Source organism: Mirounga angustirostris, unplaced genomic scaffold, assembly GCF_029215605.1.
Source record: "Mirounga angustirostris isolate CCGP_5_RB_7025 unplaced genomic scaffold, mMirAng1.0.hap1 SCAF_3, whole genome shotgun sequence".
Lineage (NCBI taxonomy): Eukaryota > Metazoa > Chordata > Mammalia > Carnivora > Phocidae > Mirounga > Mirounga angustirostris.
Genome location: NW_026991711.1, coordinates 173,978,669 through 173,990,631, shown reverse-complemented (window position 1 = coordinate 173,990,631; position 11,963 = coordinate 173,978,669). Strand labels below are relative to the sequence as shown.

At 40.7% G+C, this 11,963-nt stretch overlaps 1 protein-coding gene across 12 annotated transcripts in view; it reads left to right on the top strand.

The window, feature by feature from the left end:
- The window catches only part of FN1 (fibronectin 1), a 67,649-nt gene that overhangs the window by 34,717 nt on the left and 20,969 nt on the right, over positions 1 to 11,963 (top strand). For 6 of the 12 annotated variants that reach the window (XM_045868061.3, XM_045868060.3, XM_045868059.3 and 3 more), the window contains exons 22-32: positions 461 to 629; positions 1,127 to 1,213; positions 1,460 to 1,651; positions 2,961 to 3,233; positions 4,351 to 4,533; positions 6,594 to 6,683; positions 7,915 to 8,184; positions 9,091 to 9,207; positions 9,878 to 10,042; positions 10,577 to 10,732; positions 11,409 to 11,522. In XM_045868061.3, the coding sequence (XP_045724017.1) occupies positions 461 to 629; positions 1,127 to 1,213; positions 1,460 to 1,651; positions 2,961 to 3,233; positions 4,351 to 4,533; positions 6,594 to 6,683; positions 7,915 to 8,184; positions 9,091 to 9,207; positions 9,878 to 10,042; positions 10,577 to 10,732; positions 11,409 to 11,522 (1,816 nt within the window). The remainder of the gene's footprint in view (positions 1 to 460; positions 630 to 1,126; positions 1,214 to 1,459; positions 1,652 to 2,960; positions 3,234 to 4,350; positions 4,534 to 6,593; positions 6,684 to 7,914; positions 8,185 to 9,090; positions 9,208 to 9,877; positions 10,043 to 10,576; positions 10,733 to 11,408; positions 11,523 to 11,963) is intronic. The other 6 variants (XM_045868057.3, XM_045868054.3, XM_045868055.3 and 3 more) reach the window with 1 other exon arrangement.

The window sequence follows — 11,963 nt, the reverse complement described above, 5'->3', positions numbered from 1 at the left end:
AAGAATGTTTCTGAAGTACAAAATGTTAAAGGGGCTGCTACCTTTAAGTTGAATGTTCATAACTCATTAAAGAGAGTGCTGGAGGATTTCTTCCAGGAACAGAGAAAATAGAAATGAACTGCCATGTGGCCCAAAGCCCCTGTGTATGTCTGATTTATATCTGGAGATTATTGATCAAGCAAAACAGCATGTAATGACACTTTTCCAGAACCTTCCATGACAAGCCAATGTAATGCAGTTCTGGAAGACACCTCTCCCACCTTGGCCCCCCAGTCCAAGGAACTTCCCGCTAAAGTGTCTAGTAGAGCTAAAGGCAGACCCCAACTCATCCCCTAATAAAAGTACAGTATGCAGTGTGCACAGGAGTTCACATTATACACAGCATAACCACAACCTCTCTGCAGTGATCCAGCTCTGGAAACACTTGTCCTTGGTGTTTATTTTGCTTTCCTTCTTCTAGCTGGGTGTACGACCAAGCCAGGGAGGGGAAGCACCGCGAGAAGTGACTTCAGAGTCAGGAAGCATCGTTGTGTCTGGCCTGACTCCAGGCGTGGAATACGTGTACACCATCTCAGTCCTGAGGGATGGGCAAGAGAGAGATACTCCGATTGTAAAGAAAGTGGTGACACGTAAGAGCAGTTCTTTGCCTCTTTTAGTTTTTAAAACTGGTCTGATTTTTAAACATAGGTGCTATTAGTACCACTTTTTGCTTCCGATAACGGTGCAAGGGGAAGATCCCATCCCTACTTACCTTACTAGCTATTTGCTAAATTTGGAGGAGCAAGTTCAATATGGTCATATATTCTGTGTCATCAGAACTTTTCTTTCCATGTCAAAAATATTTATGAACTGGCAAGACAGGAAGAATTTCAGTAGTATTGCAAAATCGTTCACCGTAAAAAGAAATGCTCTCAGAGAATCCCTGTCCACCATGGTTTTATAGAGTAACTTCTATATTTTTACTGATTCTTGAAAAGAAGGAAGGGAGGGGGAAGGGAGGAAGAGAAAGAAAGAACGAGAGAGAGGGAGGAAAGGAGGGAGGAAAAGAGAGAAAGGAAAAACTTTCCACAGGTCAAATGCTCGGGGTTAGCTTTAACTTTTAATTTAAAACATTTTTTCTGCATAGCATTGTCTCCACCAACGAACTTGCACCTGGAGGCAAACCCTGACACTGGAGTGCTTACCGTCTCCTGGGAGAGGAGCACTACTCCAGGTAAGCCTGGGATGTATCAGCGGGCAAGCCATTGGAAATCACTCCCCTGTTCCAAGAGTTTCTTTAAACGGAGGATATTAATACCTGCCTCAAAGGGTCGTTGTGGCACTGAGTGGCAGGAGAGTCCTCAATAAATGTCCAGTCTTCCTCCTTTCCCCTTCGTGGGTCCGTCATGGGAGTCAAGTTTAATGTGCCCTGGGTCACAAAGGCTCTGTGCAGTAACTTCCTCCTTCCTGTTTTCTCTAGACATTACTGGTTATAGAATTACCACCACGCCCCTAAATGGCCAACAGGGATACTCTTTGGAAGAAGTGGTCCATGCAGATCAGAGCTCTTGCACCTTTGAAAACCTGAGTCCTGGCCTGGAGTATAATGTCAGTGTTTACACTGTCAAAGATGACAAGGAAAGTGTCCCTATCTCTGATACCATCATCCCAGGTAATGGAAAAATAAGCTGTTATCCCGAGAGTGGCAGGTTCGACGAGAGTGGGGATTAAGATTTTAATCCCCAGGTGGTTGAGGGTGTCAAGTACATTTGGGATTTAGTTCTGACCTCCCAACCACACTCTCCAAAACCATGAAGTCAAAGCAACTGTTTGGACAAATGCTTGCTGTTAACACCGCTTTCCTGTCTGCTTCACCAAGGTGCTGTTTGTGGCGATGGGATGTAATGGAGTGGCTCCCATGGCATTAACTCTGTACTGTCCGCTCACGTGGAAATATTACTAAAACAGTCTCATGTGTCTGTCCTCAGTACTGACAGGCTAAAAGTAATATGGTAAATGCATCCCATCGGCGCATTTGTCCCTGATGTTACAGTTCATACCAAATTTCAACAGCTGTCTATAAAATCGTACCTATCTCCATATGTGAGCATTGACATAGCCCTTGGTTGACACGTTCAATTCTTCATCTTGCAGTTTCAAATCCTTCCTTTATAAGATTGAAAAAAAAATATAAAGAAAGGCCACACCTTCGGGTGTTCTTTCTTGTGGATTGAAAGACGACATTGAAAAGACCTATCTAGGGATAGGTTTGTTATTTGTCCAAAATTGGATTGTGACAGAATGAAAGCATTGGACAGATTGTGTTCTCCTTTGCACTATTTGGTAGAATGCTTTTACTAATGCTGATTAAATAACTTTGATTATGAATCATACAAAATATTGGCAGTGGTCTTGGACTCAAGTCTGTCTTCCTCCTGAATGTGCTTTTGAACGGCACATTTCACACCATACGTTCATAATGCGTTAGCATTATGGCCATAATGTTGTCTTGAGTTTTTTCTATGGGAAAGGAAAGAAAAACTCACATACCATTTTTTTTTTAACCTTCTTCATGCAAGTTCTGTTTTCCTACTAAAAAAGTTTTGGCTTTTTTTTCTTTTTTTAAAAAAGCATTGCTGATACTTAAAGATATTATGTCTAGGTTCTAAGAATGGTTTTGACATCCTAAACAGCCCTATAATTTTTAAGAACCTGAGAGGTTCAAACCCTACTGTTTACTTTTCAAATGCAAGAAAATCCCTAAGAACATTGTAACCTGTTTTATTCTCCCAGGGAAGCAAACTATATTCCTGATGCTTAGGACGTCTTTTTGGAACATTGGGAAAAGATCGCATATTACCATCATTGCTTTAACATTCTGTCAAGTTTGCCACTAGTAACCTGACGTACACTGCTTTATTTTTTCCTCTTTTTTGCCTCTATCTTTCTTTTGCCCCCCCCCTTGCTTTGTAACTCAATAGAGGTGCCCCAACTCACTGACCTAAGCTTTGTTGATATAACCGATTCAAGCATCGGCCTGAGGTGGACCCCGCTAAACTCTTCCACCATTATTGGGTACCGCATCACAGTAGTTGCGGCAGGAGAAGGTATCCCTATTTTTGAAGATTTTGTGGACTCCTCAGTAGGATACTACACAGTTACAGGGCTGGAGCCGGGCATTGACTATGACATCAGCGTTATCACTCTCATTAATGGCGGAGAGAGTGCCCCCACCACACTGACACAGCAAACGGGTGAATTTTGAAAACTTCTGTGTTTGAGACATGGATGGTGTTGCATGCTGCCACCAGTCACTCTGGTTAAAGATGGACGTTTCACAGGGAAAGCCAGCAATTTGCCAGCGATTATGAAAGGGAGGGTGGGTTGGGGGCCGGTAGGGGATTGGATGTATATGCTAAACTGATTGGTCAAAGGCATATGCACGTGGTCTTAAATACACTTCCATTTAAACCACAAAGGTGCAGAAAGCTAGAGAGATCTGATCTGTTCCATACAAGATGGCAAAGGTTAAATGAATTTGCAGACCTGGAGGGTTTTTTCAACATATCTTACGTGAATACCAAGTTAGGCAATGAGCACCGGTTAATAAGAAAGGTACTTCCAAAATGTACCATGATGCTCTTCCTTCTACTCTTTGATAAACCCTACCATGTTCCTTCTTTGTAGTTGACTAAAAACCCAGTCAAATTTAGGGTGGTTTGGAAGGGGGCTGTTTTGACATAGGAGAAAAAGAAACTGGAGCACGGTGGATTGCCTTGCCCTGTCTAGGTAAAGAAACTCCTCTTTAACCAGCCTGGGGCTGAGCATGCAACATTACAAAGGTTCTCTGCCCTGCATGGTAAGAAACATGCCGAGAACCAATTTGCATGAACCTTTTCACTTGTAGGTAGAATTCACGGAGTGGGATTGTAGCGATGGCGGGAGCTGTAGTCACCCCGTGTCAGGGGAAATTCAGGACCCTCTTGTCTTTTTGTCTGTGTGCATGTGGTTCTTCGGAAAGTACCGCTGTGTTTCTCTTTGCTGTGTGGCAACTTAAGCCTCTTCAGCCTGGGTTAAAATAACTGTCAGTGGTATTAATAATGTACTTAAAATCCACATAGTTGAAAGTAGATGCAAATTATTCGTTCATATGTACTGATGGCAGAAAGGTTAAAGGGGCCTAACAGTACTGTGTGTAGTGTTTTATTTTTAACAGTAGTTCACTATGATTTAGATTAGATTTAGACTATTTGCATGATGATGACTCATTTCCTTTATGCATGAAATACTGTTTTTTACCTTTCCAGCTATTTTTGTTAGCTTTCATTTTAAAATTACCTTAACCTGGTCTTCCTTCTTATTTGAAACCAGCTGTCCCTTCTCCCAGTGACCTGCGATTCACCAATGTTGGTCCAGACACTATGCGTGTCACCTGGGCCCCACCTCCGTCCATTGAATTGACCAACTTCCTGGTGCGCTACTCACCTGTGAAAAATGATGAAGATGTTGCAGAGCTGTCAATCTCTCCTTCAGACAGTGCAGTGGTCTTAACAAGTAAGCAGTCAACTGTATCTGTTCAATAAATCCTAAGCTAGAGCCCCAGGAAAGAATTCCAAGTTCTCAGGTAGGAACAACTAAGATCAAGACTATAAGCTAAACTCCAAATAGGATGTGCCGCTCTGTGCCTTTTGAAGGATGTCATGTTTATTGCTATTTTCATGTATGTATCTTTGAGATCTACTTTTTAAAGATCACACTAGAGAAACACCAGCAGCGAAGTTCGAAGACTTCAAACAAATTCTGCTTCCAGATGAGCACATAAAAATAAACGAATGTCAAGAGAAATGTATGACTAAATCTAAATGTTTGGAGAGAGAAACAATTGAGGATTGAAAATAGTGTCACCATATCTGTTTTAGTCTCATTTTTTTTAAAAAAAAAGGTGTCGAGCAGGTAATCTCTAGCGTTTGAAAGCATAGAAACAGTGACTTGTTAGGATAGATCAGGATGCTGCTTTGAAGAAAGAGCCAGAAGTGTAACTGGTACTTCAGAAAGAATCTGTTGGCAGGATTTCTCTGAAGGCTGAGGACCTAGAAAAACAGCAACCATTTATGGAAATTGTGTCTTTCTAGAGCCTACCTTTTTGAAATAGACATCGTTGATTAAAGAAAATAGAAGGAGGCTGAGACATGGTGCTGTGTTTCCTGTCAATGTCTCTTCTCGTCCTTCTCACTGGAATAGGAAAGTAAACACATGAGAACAGCCTTGGTTTCCACACAAGCAAAGAAAGAGCTCACATTTAGGTACAGTACCAAAGGATGGTCTGAAAACATTCTCTATGTTGCGAACATATTTTAGAGCAGGAAAGGCAGCTCAACATGACCATAGTCTTGGCTTCTCATTTCATGACTGAGGGTGAGAATGTCCTTATATCTGCATATCGACAGGCTCTCGTTTCTGTTCTGGAGCACTCCGGAATAAGTAGTTACAGCATCGCTCAGGACGCAGCCCCTGCTTCAGGACCACTGTCTGCCCCACTGACTGGTCACATGTTCATCATGTGTTCTAACATCTTATTCTAGATCCTGCTCTAGATTGCAAAGTCCCGTCTCCCCCCAGAGAAGCCGTTATTACCCAGTTTTATAGATGAAGTGACTGAGGTTTGTAGTGGTTAAGTAAATTACCCCTGGGCAAGCAGGGATAAGGAAAGTGGAGTCTGAGCATACAAGCCTTGCAGGGGCCTCTACAAAATGGTGTGGAGGGGAATGGGGTCTACCGAGTAAGAAATCAAAGAATAGAACCCTTACTCTGTACTTTTTTGGGGACCTCAAAATGAGAGAAGAGGATACTCAGGAAAGCGTATGTAATTTTTTCAGTATTTTGTTCTTACTTTAATATGGCAGAACCAATCACTTTCCCATGGACTATGACTCTTTTCCAGTAAAGGTTAATTATTAAGGCCACTGGTCTTGGCCTAGGTCAAATCCTTTATGATCTCAGGCAAGTATGTCAAAGAAGACAACTTCTCTGTGCCTCCATTTTCTCATGTGTAAAATGGGGATAGTTGTAAACCAAAGTTTTGGAGGTGATGGATACGTTCATTGTCATGAATGTGGTGATGATTTCACAAGTTCATACATATGCCAAAACCTGTCAAAACTGTACACTTTAAATATTTGCACTTTATCGTATGGCCGCAAGTCTGCTTTAAATAGTAGCAAACTGCTTGCTAGGGTTGTTGGTGACGAGTCAGTGATAATCCACAGTGCCGTGGTCATTATCATCACATGCCCTCAACAGACGTAATATAAAGTGGATGACAGAGAGAATACTACGGGGCAGCAACCATCTTATTGCAGATAAGATGCATAGTATTGCATACTCTGAGAAGTGCGTCTGAGGGTAGGGCTTAGAGACGTTAGAGGGCAAGGTGACCTTTCCTTATCAACTCATTACAGCCTACTTCCAGGTAGCAACATTCACGTCAGTATAAGTAGATTACGGGACTCAGCTTCTCTGTATGTTGTTTTATCCATTGAAATAGTCCTAAGAGCGCTTTGCTTTTTTCATGCTTGTGAGCACAATTTAAAAATAAGTCCCCTTTGCCTCTTCAGATCTGCTGCCTGGCACAGAATATTTGGTCAGTGTCTCCAGTGTGTATGAACAGCACGAGAGCATGCCGCTTAGAGGAAGACAGAAAACAGGTGAGTCATGTTGGCAGTAGGCAGATCAAATAGCTTTTACCTACCAATTTTAAATAGCAAAATGGAATGCTGCTTCTAAAAATGTATCTCCATTTTTGTGGTGGTAATGGTGTTTAGAGCCTTGTCATGACTTTCTGATCACTGGTCTTAAAAATTAAATGACACTTCCGCAAGTATTACCCTGACTTTCAGTCACTAAGATTATACTCTAGGCTTCCAGAGAGGACTCAAAATAGTCCAGAAACATTGTTGTCTATCCTTTTAAAAAATCTCCCAAGAGTAATATAATCCTTATACTTTAGAGATGGTGAACAGTTCTTCTCATTAGGCAGCTCTATCTAAGGCTGACCCAACACTGAAATTGTCATGGAAGTCTTTTCCCTCCTTTGCTAAGCCAACAAGTTTCTCTCTTTTTTCTGCTTGATGAAATATCCATTTGCTATGTAAATAAGTTGAACCGAATCCCGTAACATTACATTTCTTCCTTAATATGAGGGCTTCTATTAATTTTTCCCTTTTAAAAAAGTGCGATGTGGTGTATCCATTAATTTATTTATTATAGTCCACTTGGTTCCAAAGAGGAGTTGTGATATCTCAATTTACTTTTACTAAAATAAAAATGTTCTGGAAGGCCCAGAGAAATTAAATGATTTGAATTTGAGATAAACTCTAAATTCTTATTAATTTTTCTGCAGTACACTAAATTTTCAATTCATGAGGATTTACCTGCATTGTAATTTGTCCAGGATGATGGACATTTTTGAGAGCTTTATGTTTGGCATTATTACTACCCTGTTGACCTATCAATTTCCTCTTGAGTGCAGAAAGCTTCTTTGAGAACCAAACACTTAACTTGAGAGCAGGCATATCTTGCCTTATTTTGAGTGACACACTTACAGGATAGAACCATAGAATACTTGAACACTGAAGCATTTGAAAACAATTCCCAGAATATCTTAAACACCTGTCTTCAAAAGTGATGCAGAAACCTTTGGTAACGACACATATAAATCACTCGGATTACTTAGAATAAAGAAAAGAAAGCTTGAGGTGGCCATTGGAACTGGTTCAGTTTATGATTTTGAAATTTATGTGTGGCTTAGAATCAGTGCATCATGGCCTAAGGTTTATGGCAATTTGTTGTGCTAATGAGAAAGGACATTTTTCCCTATGTTCTTCCTCATCTCCTAAACTGGTGATGTCTTTTTTTTCCCCTGGGTGGGAAAAACAGGCCTTGATTCCCCGTCTGGCATTGACTTCTCTGATATCACTACCAACTCTTTCACTGTCCATTGGATTGCTCCTCGAGCCACCATCACTGGCTATCGCATTCGCCATCATCCCGAGCACACCGGTGGAAGACCTCGGGAAGACCGAGTGCCCCCCTCTCGGAATTCCATCACCCTCACCAATCTCAATCCGGGCACAGAATATGTGGTCAGCATTGTGGCTCTGAATGGCAGAGAAGAAAGTCCTCCCTTGATTGGCCAACAGTCAACAGGTAACTTGTTTTTTGGTCTGCAAAGAAACTCAGAGGACTTTCTGGGCAGCTGGTATCTTCTGGGAAACAGCTTTGTGTTGTCTGAGTCATCATCTTTTAAAAAAATAGATTGTGGTTATGAGGCATGGAGAGAGAATTGAGAGAATATGTAGAGAAAATCTCCTTCTTAGACTCTATTGAAGGTAATTTTTTTATCACAGGAAATTTCTCACTGGATATAGATATTGATACATTTCCAATACCCAAAGTTTTATTCAAAATATTAAGAAAATCCCCCTTTCAAAGTTCCCTTAAAAACAGAATTATTTTAATGAAATAGCGTCAGTATTTTTAGGAGATAGATGCTGAGGTACTTAGGGGAGAAGTAACATCATGATACCTGTACCTCGGGCTCAAATGGATTAACAAAAAGAGAAAGACACAGAAAGAGAGACAAGCAAATGTGGCAAATGTTACCAATTAGCAAATGCCCAAGAGAAGGGGATATAGGCATTCATTATATTATTTTTGTAACTTCTCTGTTGTTTTAATTTTTTTTAAGTAGACTCCACACCCGGCGTGGAGCTCAAACTCACGACCCTAAGATCAACACCTGAGCTGAGATCAAGTCGGACGCTTAACCGACTAAGCCACCCCAGGCGCCTCTGTTTTAAAATTTTTCAAAATAAAAAGTTGAAGGAAAAAAAAAAGCTTCAATAAATTTATAATAATCATTTTATCACAATTTGAATTGCCTCCTTAACCGCTTACCTTGAATTGTTCATAATTTTTATTTCTGCTAATTTTACATAATATTTACATTATTATGTGCAGGAATTATAAAGGCAGCTATCTGAAAAATGAGCAGAGTGAATCTGGGCATTGTTTGAAAGTTATAGATATGGAAACTTTCCCTTGTTTTTCTAGTTTCTGATGTTCCAAGGGACCTGGAAGTCATTGCTGCAACCCCCACCAGCGTGTTGATCAGCTGGGATGCTCCTGCCGTCACAGTGAGATATTATAGGATCACCTATGGAGAAACAGGTGCGTTAGTAAAATGCTATTTCACTCCAATCAAGTCAGATTCTGTTGTGGGCAACCTCAAAACCCAAGGGCGGATGAATATTTAAAGAGACTTTGGCAAGTCCATTCAGTGGAAACTTGTCTCTTCCAGGAATATGTGAAAAAAATATGTATGCTCTAATTGGTGGCAAAACCAAGATACAAAGTTGTTTGTATAATACTAAAGGAGGAACAGTAGAGCTGAGGAAGAAAGAATTACAAATTCACAAATATATGATCAGTGGTGAAATAAGTGATTTGTATTTTTTTTTACGTTCCTGTATTTTCAGAATTTTATTTAACATGAATGTGTTACATTAATATTTTGAAAAAGGAGCACAATATATGCCATCCTGGGTTGAGGACTTACCTTCTTTCTCCTTCTAATGTTAATCCACAACTCAGTGACATTTGAAAGCTGGAATGTTAAAATAGCATTAACTGCAATTTTCTTCCAGTTTTTACACACTTATTAAGGTTCAGTACATGCATAAATAAGTATGTTTCTGTGTGGGCCCTATTAATAATACTCTTTTAAAGGGAATAATCAAAGGTGTGACTAATTGCTGTCTCAGTATGTGGATGTTGTGACTCAGCAATCCCCAACTATTTCTCAGCCCCTCACGCTTTGAACTAACCCCTTTTCACACAGGAGGAAGTAGCCCTGTCCAGGAGTTCACTGTGCCTGGGAGCAAGTCCACAGCTACCATCAGTGGCCTTAAACCTGGAGTGGACTACACCATCACCGTGCATGCTGTCACTGGCCGTGGAGACAGCCCGGCAAGCAGCAAGCCGATTTCCATTGATTATCGAACAGGTACTGACTCCTCCTCCGGGGAGCCAGAGGAATATTTACTCGGTTAGGTTTGCAATGTTCTCCCAAGGTATTTTCCTCGTTGTGGAATTGCTTTTCTTTTTGAATAAGATGAAGCAACACAGACAGCTAACAGAGTTTTGAGCCAGATATTTGAAGAAGCACCGCAAAGGGCAGAGATTTTGTCTGTTTTGTTAACGGATATATTCCATGTGCCTACAACAGAGACAGGCATAAGGGTGTTCAATAAATATTTGTTAATGAATGAATGAATGAGCTGATAAGGTAAGAAGACAAACACCTACTTAGAACATAGTTTCTTCGTGAATGAAACAGCCATCTTGAAAATAGGTAATGGTACCTAGATGCGTGCCCCACCTCCCAAAGGCAATCTCGGTGTTTCTGCAAAAGAAACACCTGGGAGTGATTAAAGTGATGAGAGATCTTTCCGTGCCTACCAGGACTGGAAACAAGCCTTGTCCGCTCTTGTCCCCACCGGCTGGGGCCTCACTGGTTTCTCCTTGTTCTTATTTGTAGAAATTGACAAACCGTCCCAGATGCAAGTGACTGATGTTCAGGACAACAGCATTAGTGTGAGGTGGCTACCTTCAAGTTCCCCTGTTACTGGTTACAGAGTGACCACAACTCCCAAAAATGGCTCAGGACCATCAAAAACGAAAACTGCAGGTCCAGGTAAGAATAACCGGCATCTCCCATTCATCAGGATAAACAGAAGAGGGCCACACATATGCTTTTTAAAATACATGGCCACCTAGGTCTGAGTACTGTACATTTTCATATCATATGTCAAAGTTTCCCCATTTGTGAATTCAGGGCTTGAGATTGTTACAGACTCCCTCCACAGCAGAATTTTTAGGAGAAGTGCATTCCTCATTTTACATGCGTAGTTCTGTTCGTTGGTATGGACATCTTGCATTATTGGATCTCTCTTTGTGGTTTTATTTAGTCATGCACACAAAGGAGAGAGGTGGCCTAACTTTTTAAGATCCTTTTAGGTCTTGTTTTTGTTTTCATATAAAATCCTGGTAAAATTAGGATCCTAAGGCAATATCTTAAAGTCAAACTAATTTTCATTTTTTCCGAGAGCAGCATCATTCATTGTTGGAGACATCATATTAAATTTTAGAGTGGATCCTTTAGTTTGACTTTACTCCAATATGGCGATTTGTATTAGCAATGAACATATCTGTCCAAGAGAAATCATATCTGACTCATCCATGTTTTCATGAGAAATCTACAAATGAAAAATCCAGGCCACCAGGCATTTATTACCAAACTCGGACAGCCACTTAACTGGCCTTACAGTGGATGACACAGATCCTGCATTTGCTTTTTACTCCCTTTGCAGATCAAACAGAAATGACCATTGAAGGTTTGCAGCCCACAGTGGAGTATGTGGTTAGTGTCTATGCTCAGAATCAAAATGGAGAAAGTCAGCCTCTGGTTCAAACTGCAGTAACGAGTACGTAACCAATGCTTCTTTCCCATTTTCAAAGTCAGTTTTGTTCTTAGGCATCTGTATGCCTTCCTCATGTCTTTTGCAATTACACCTAGAGAAAGCCAACTCGGTTAGTTCGTTATCTTGAGCTGAGCCCTTTACAGACATTTTTCCTTCTTGGTGCTAAGCAATGAACATCCAGGGAAAGAAGTTGTGGAACTATCCTAGTTGCTGTGCTTCGAATTTCTTTTGCTCATATGGCCTCAGCAAAATCTCATTTGCTTATAGCAAATCTACAAAAAATATTTTGCCTGGACCTTCTTTTCTACGACTGGATGGTAAAGTTGATTGCAGCGTGCTTCATGAAGGTGTTATGTTCGGAGCATTTGGAAAACTGTCTGGAGCACATTTAATGTAAATAATAGAGGGGGGAGAGAAGAGTTAAAGAAAGATTATAATAATCTG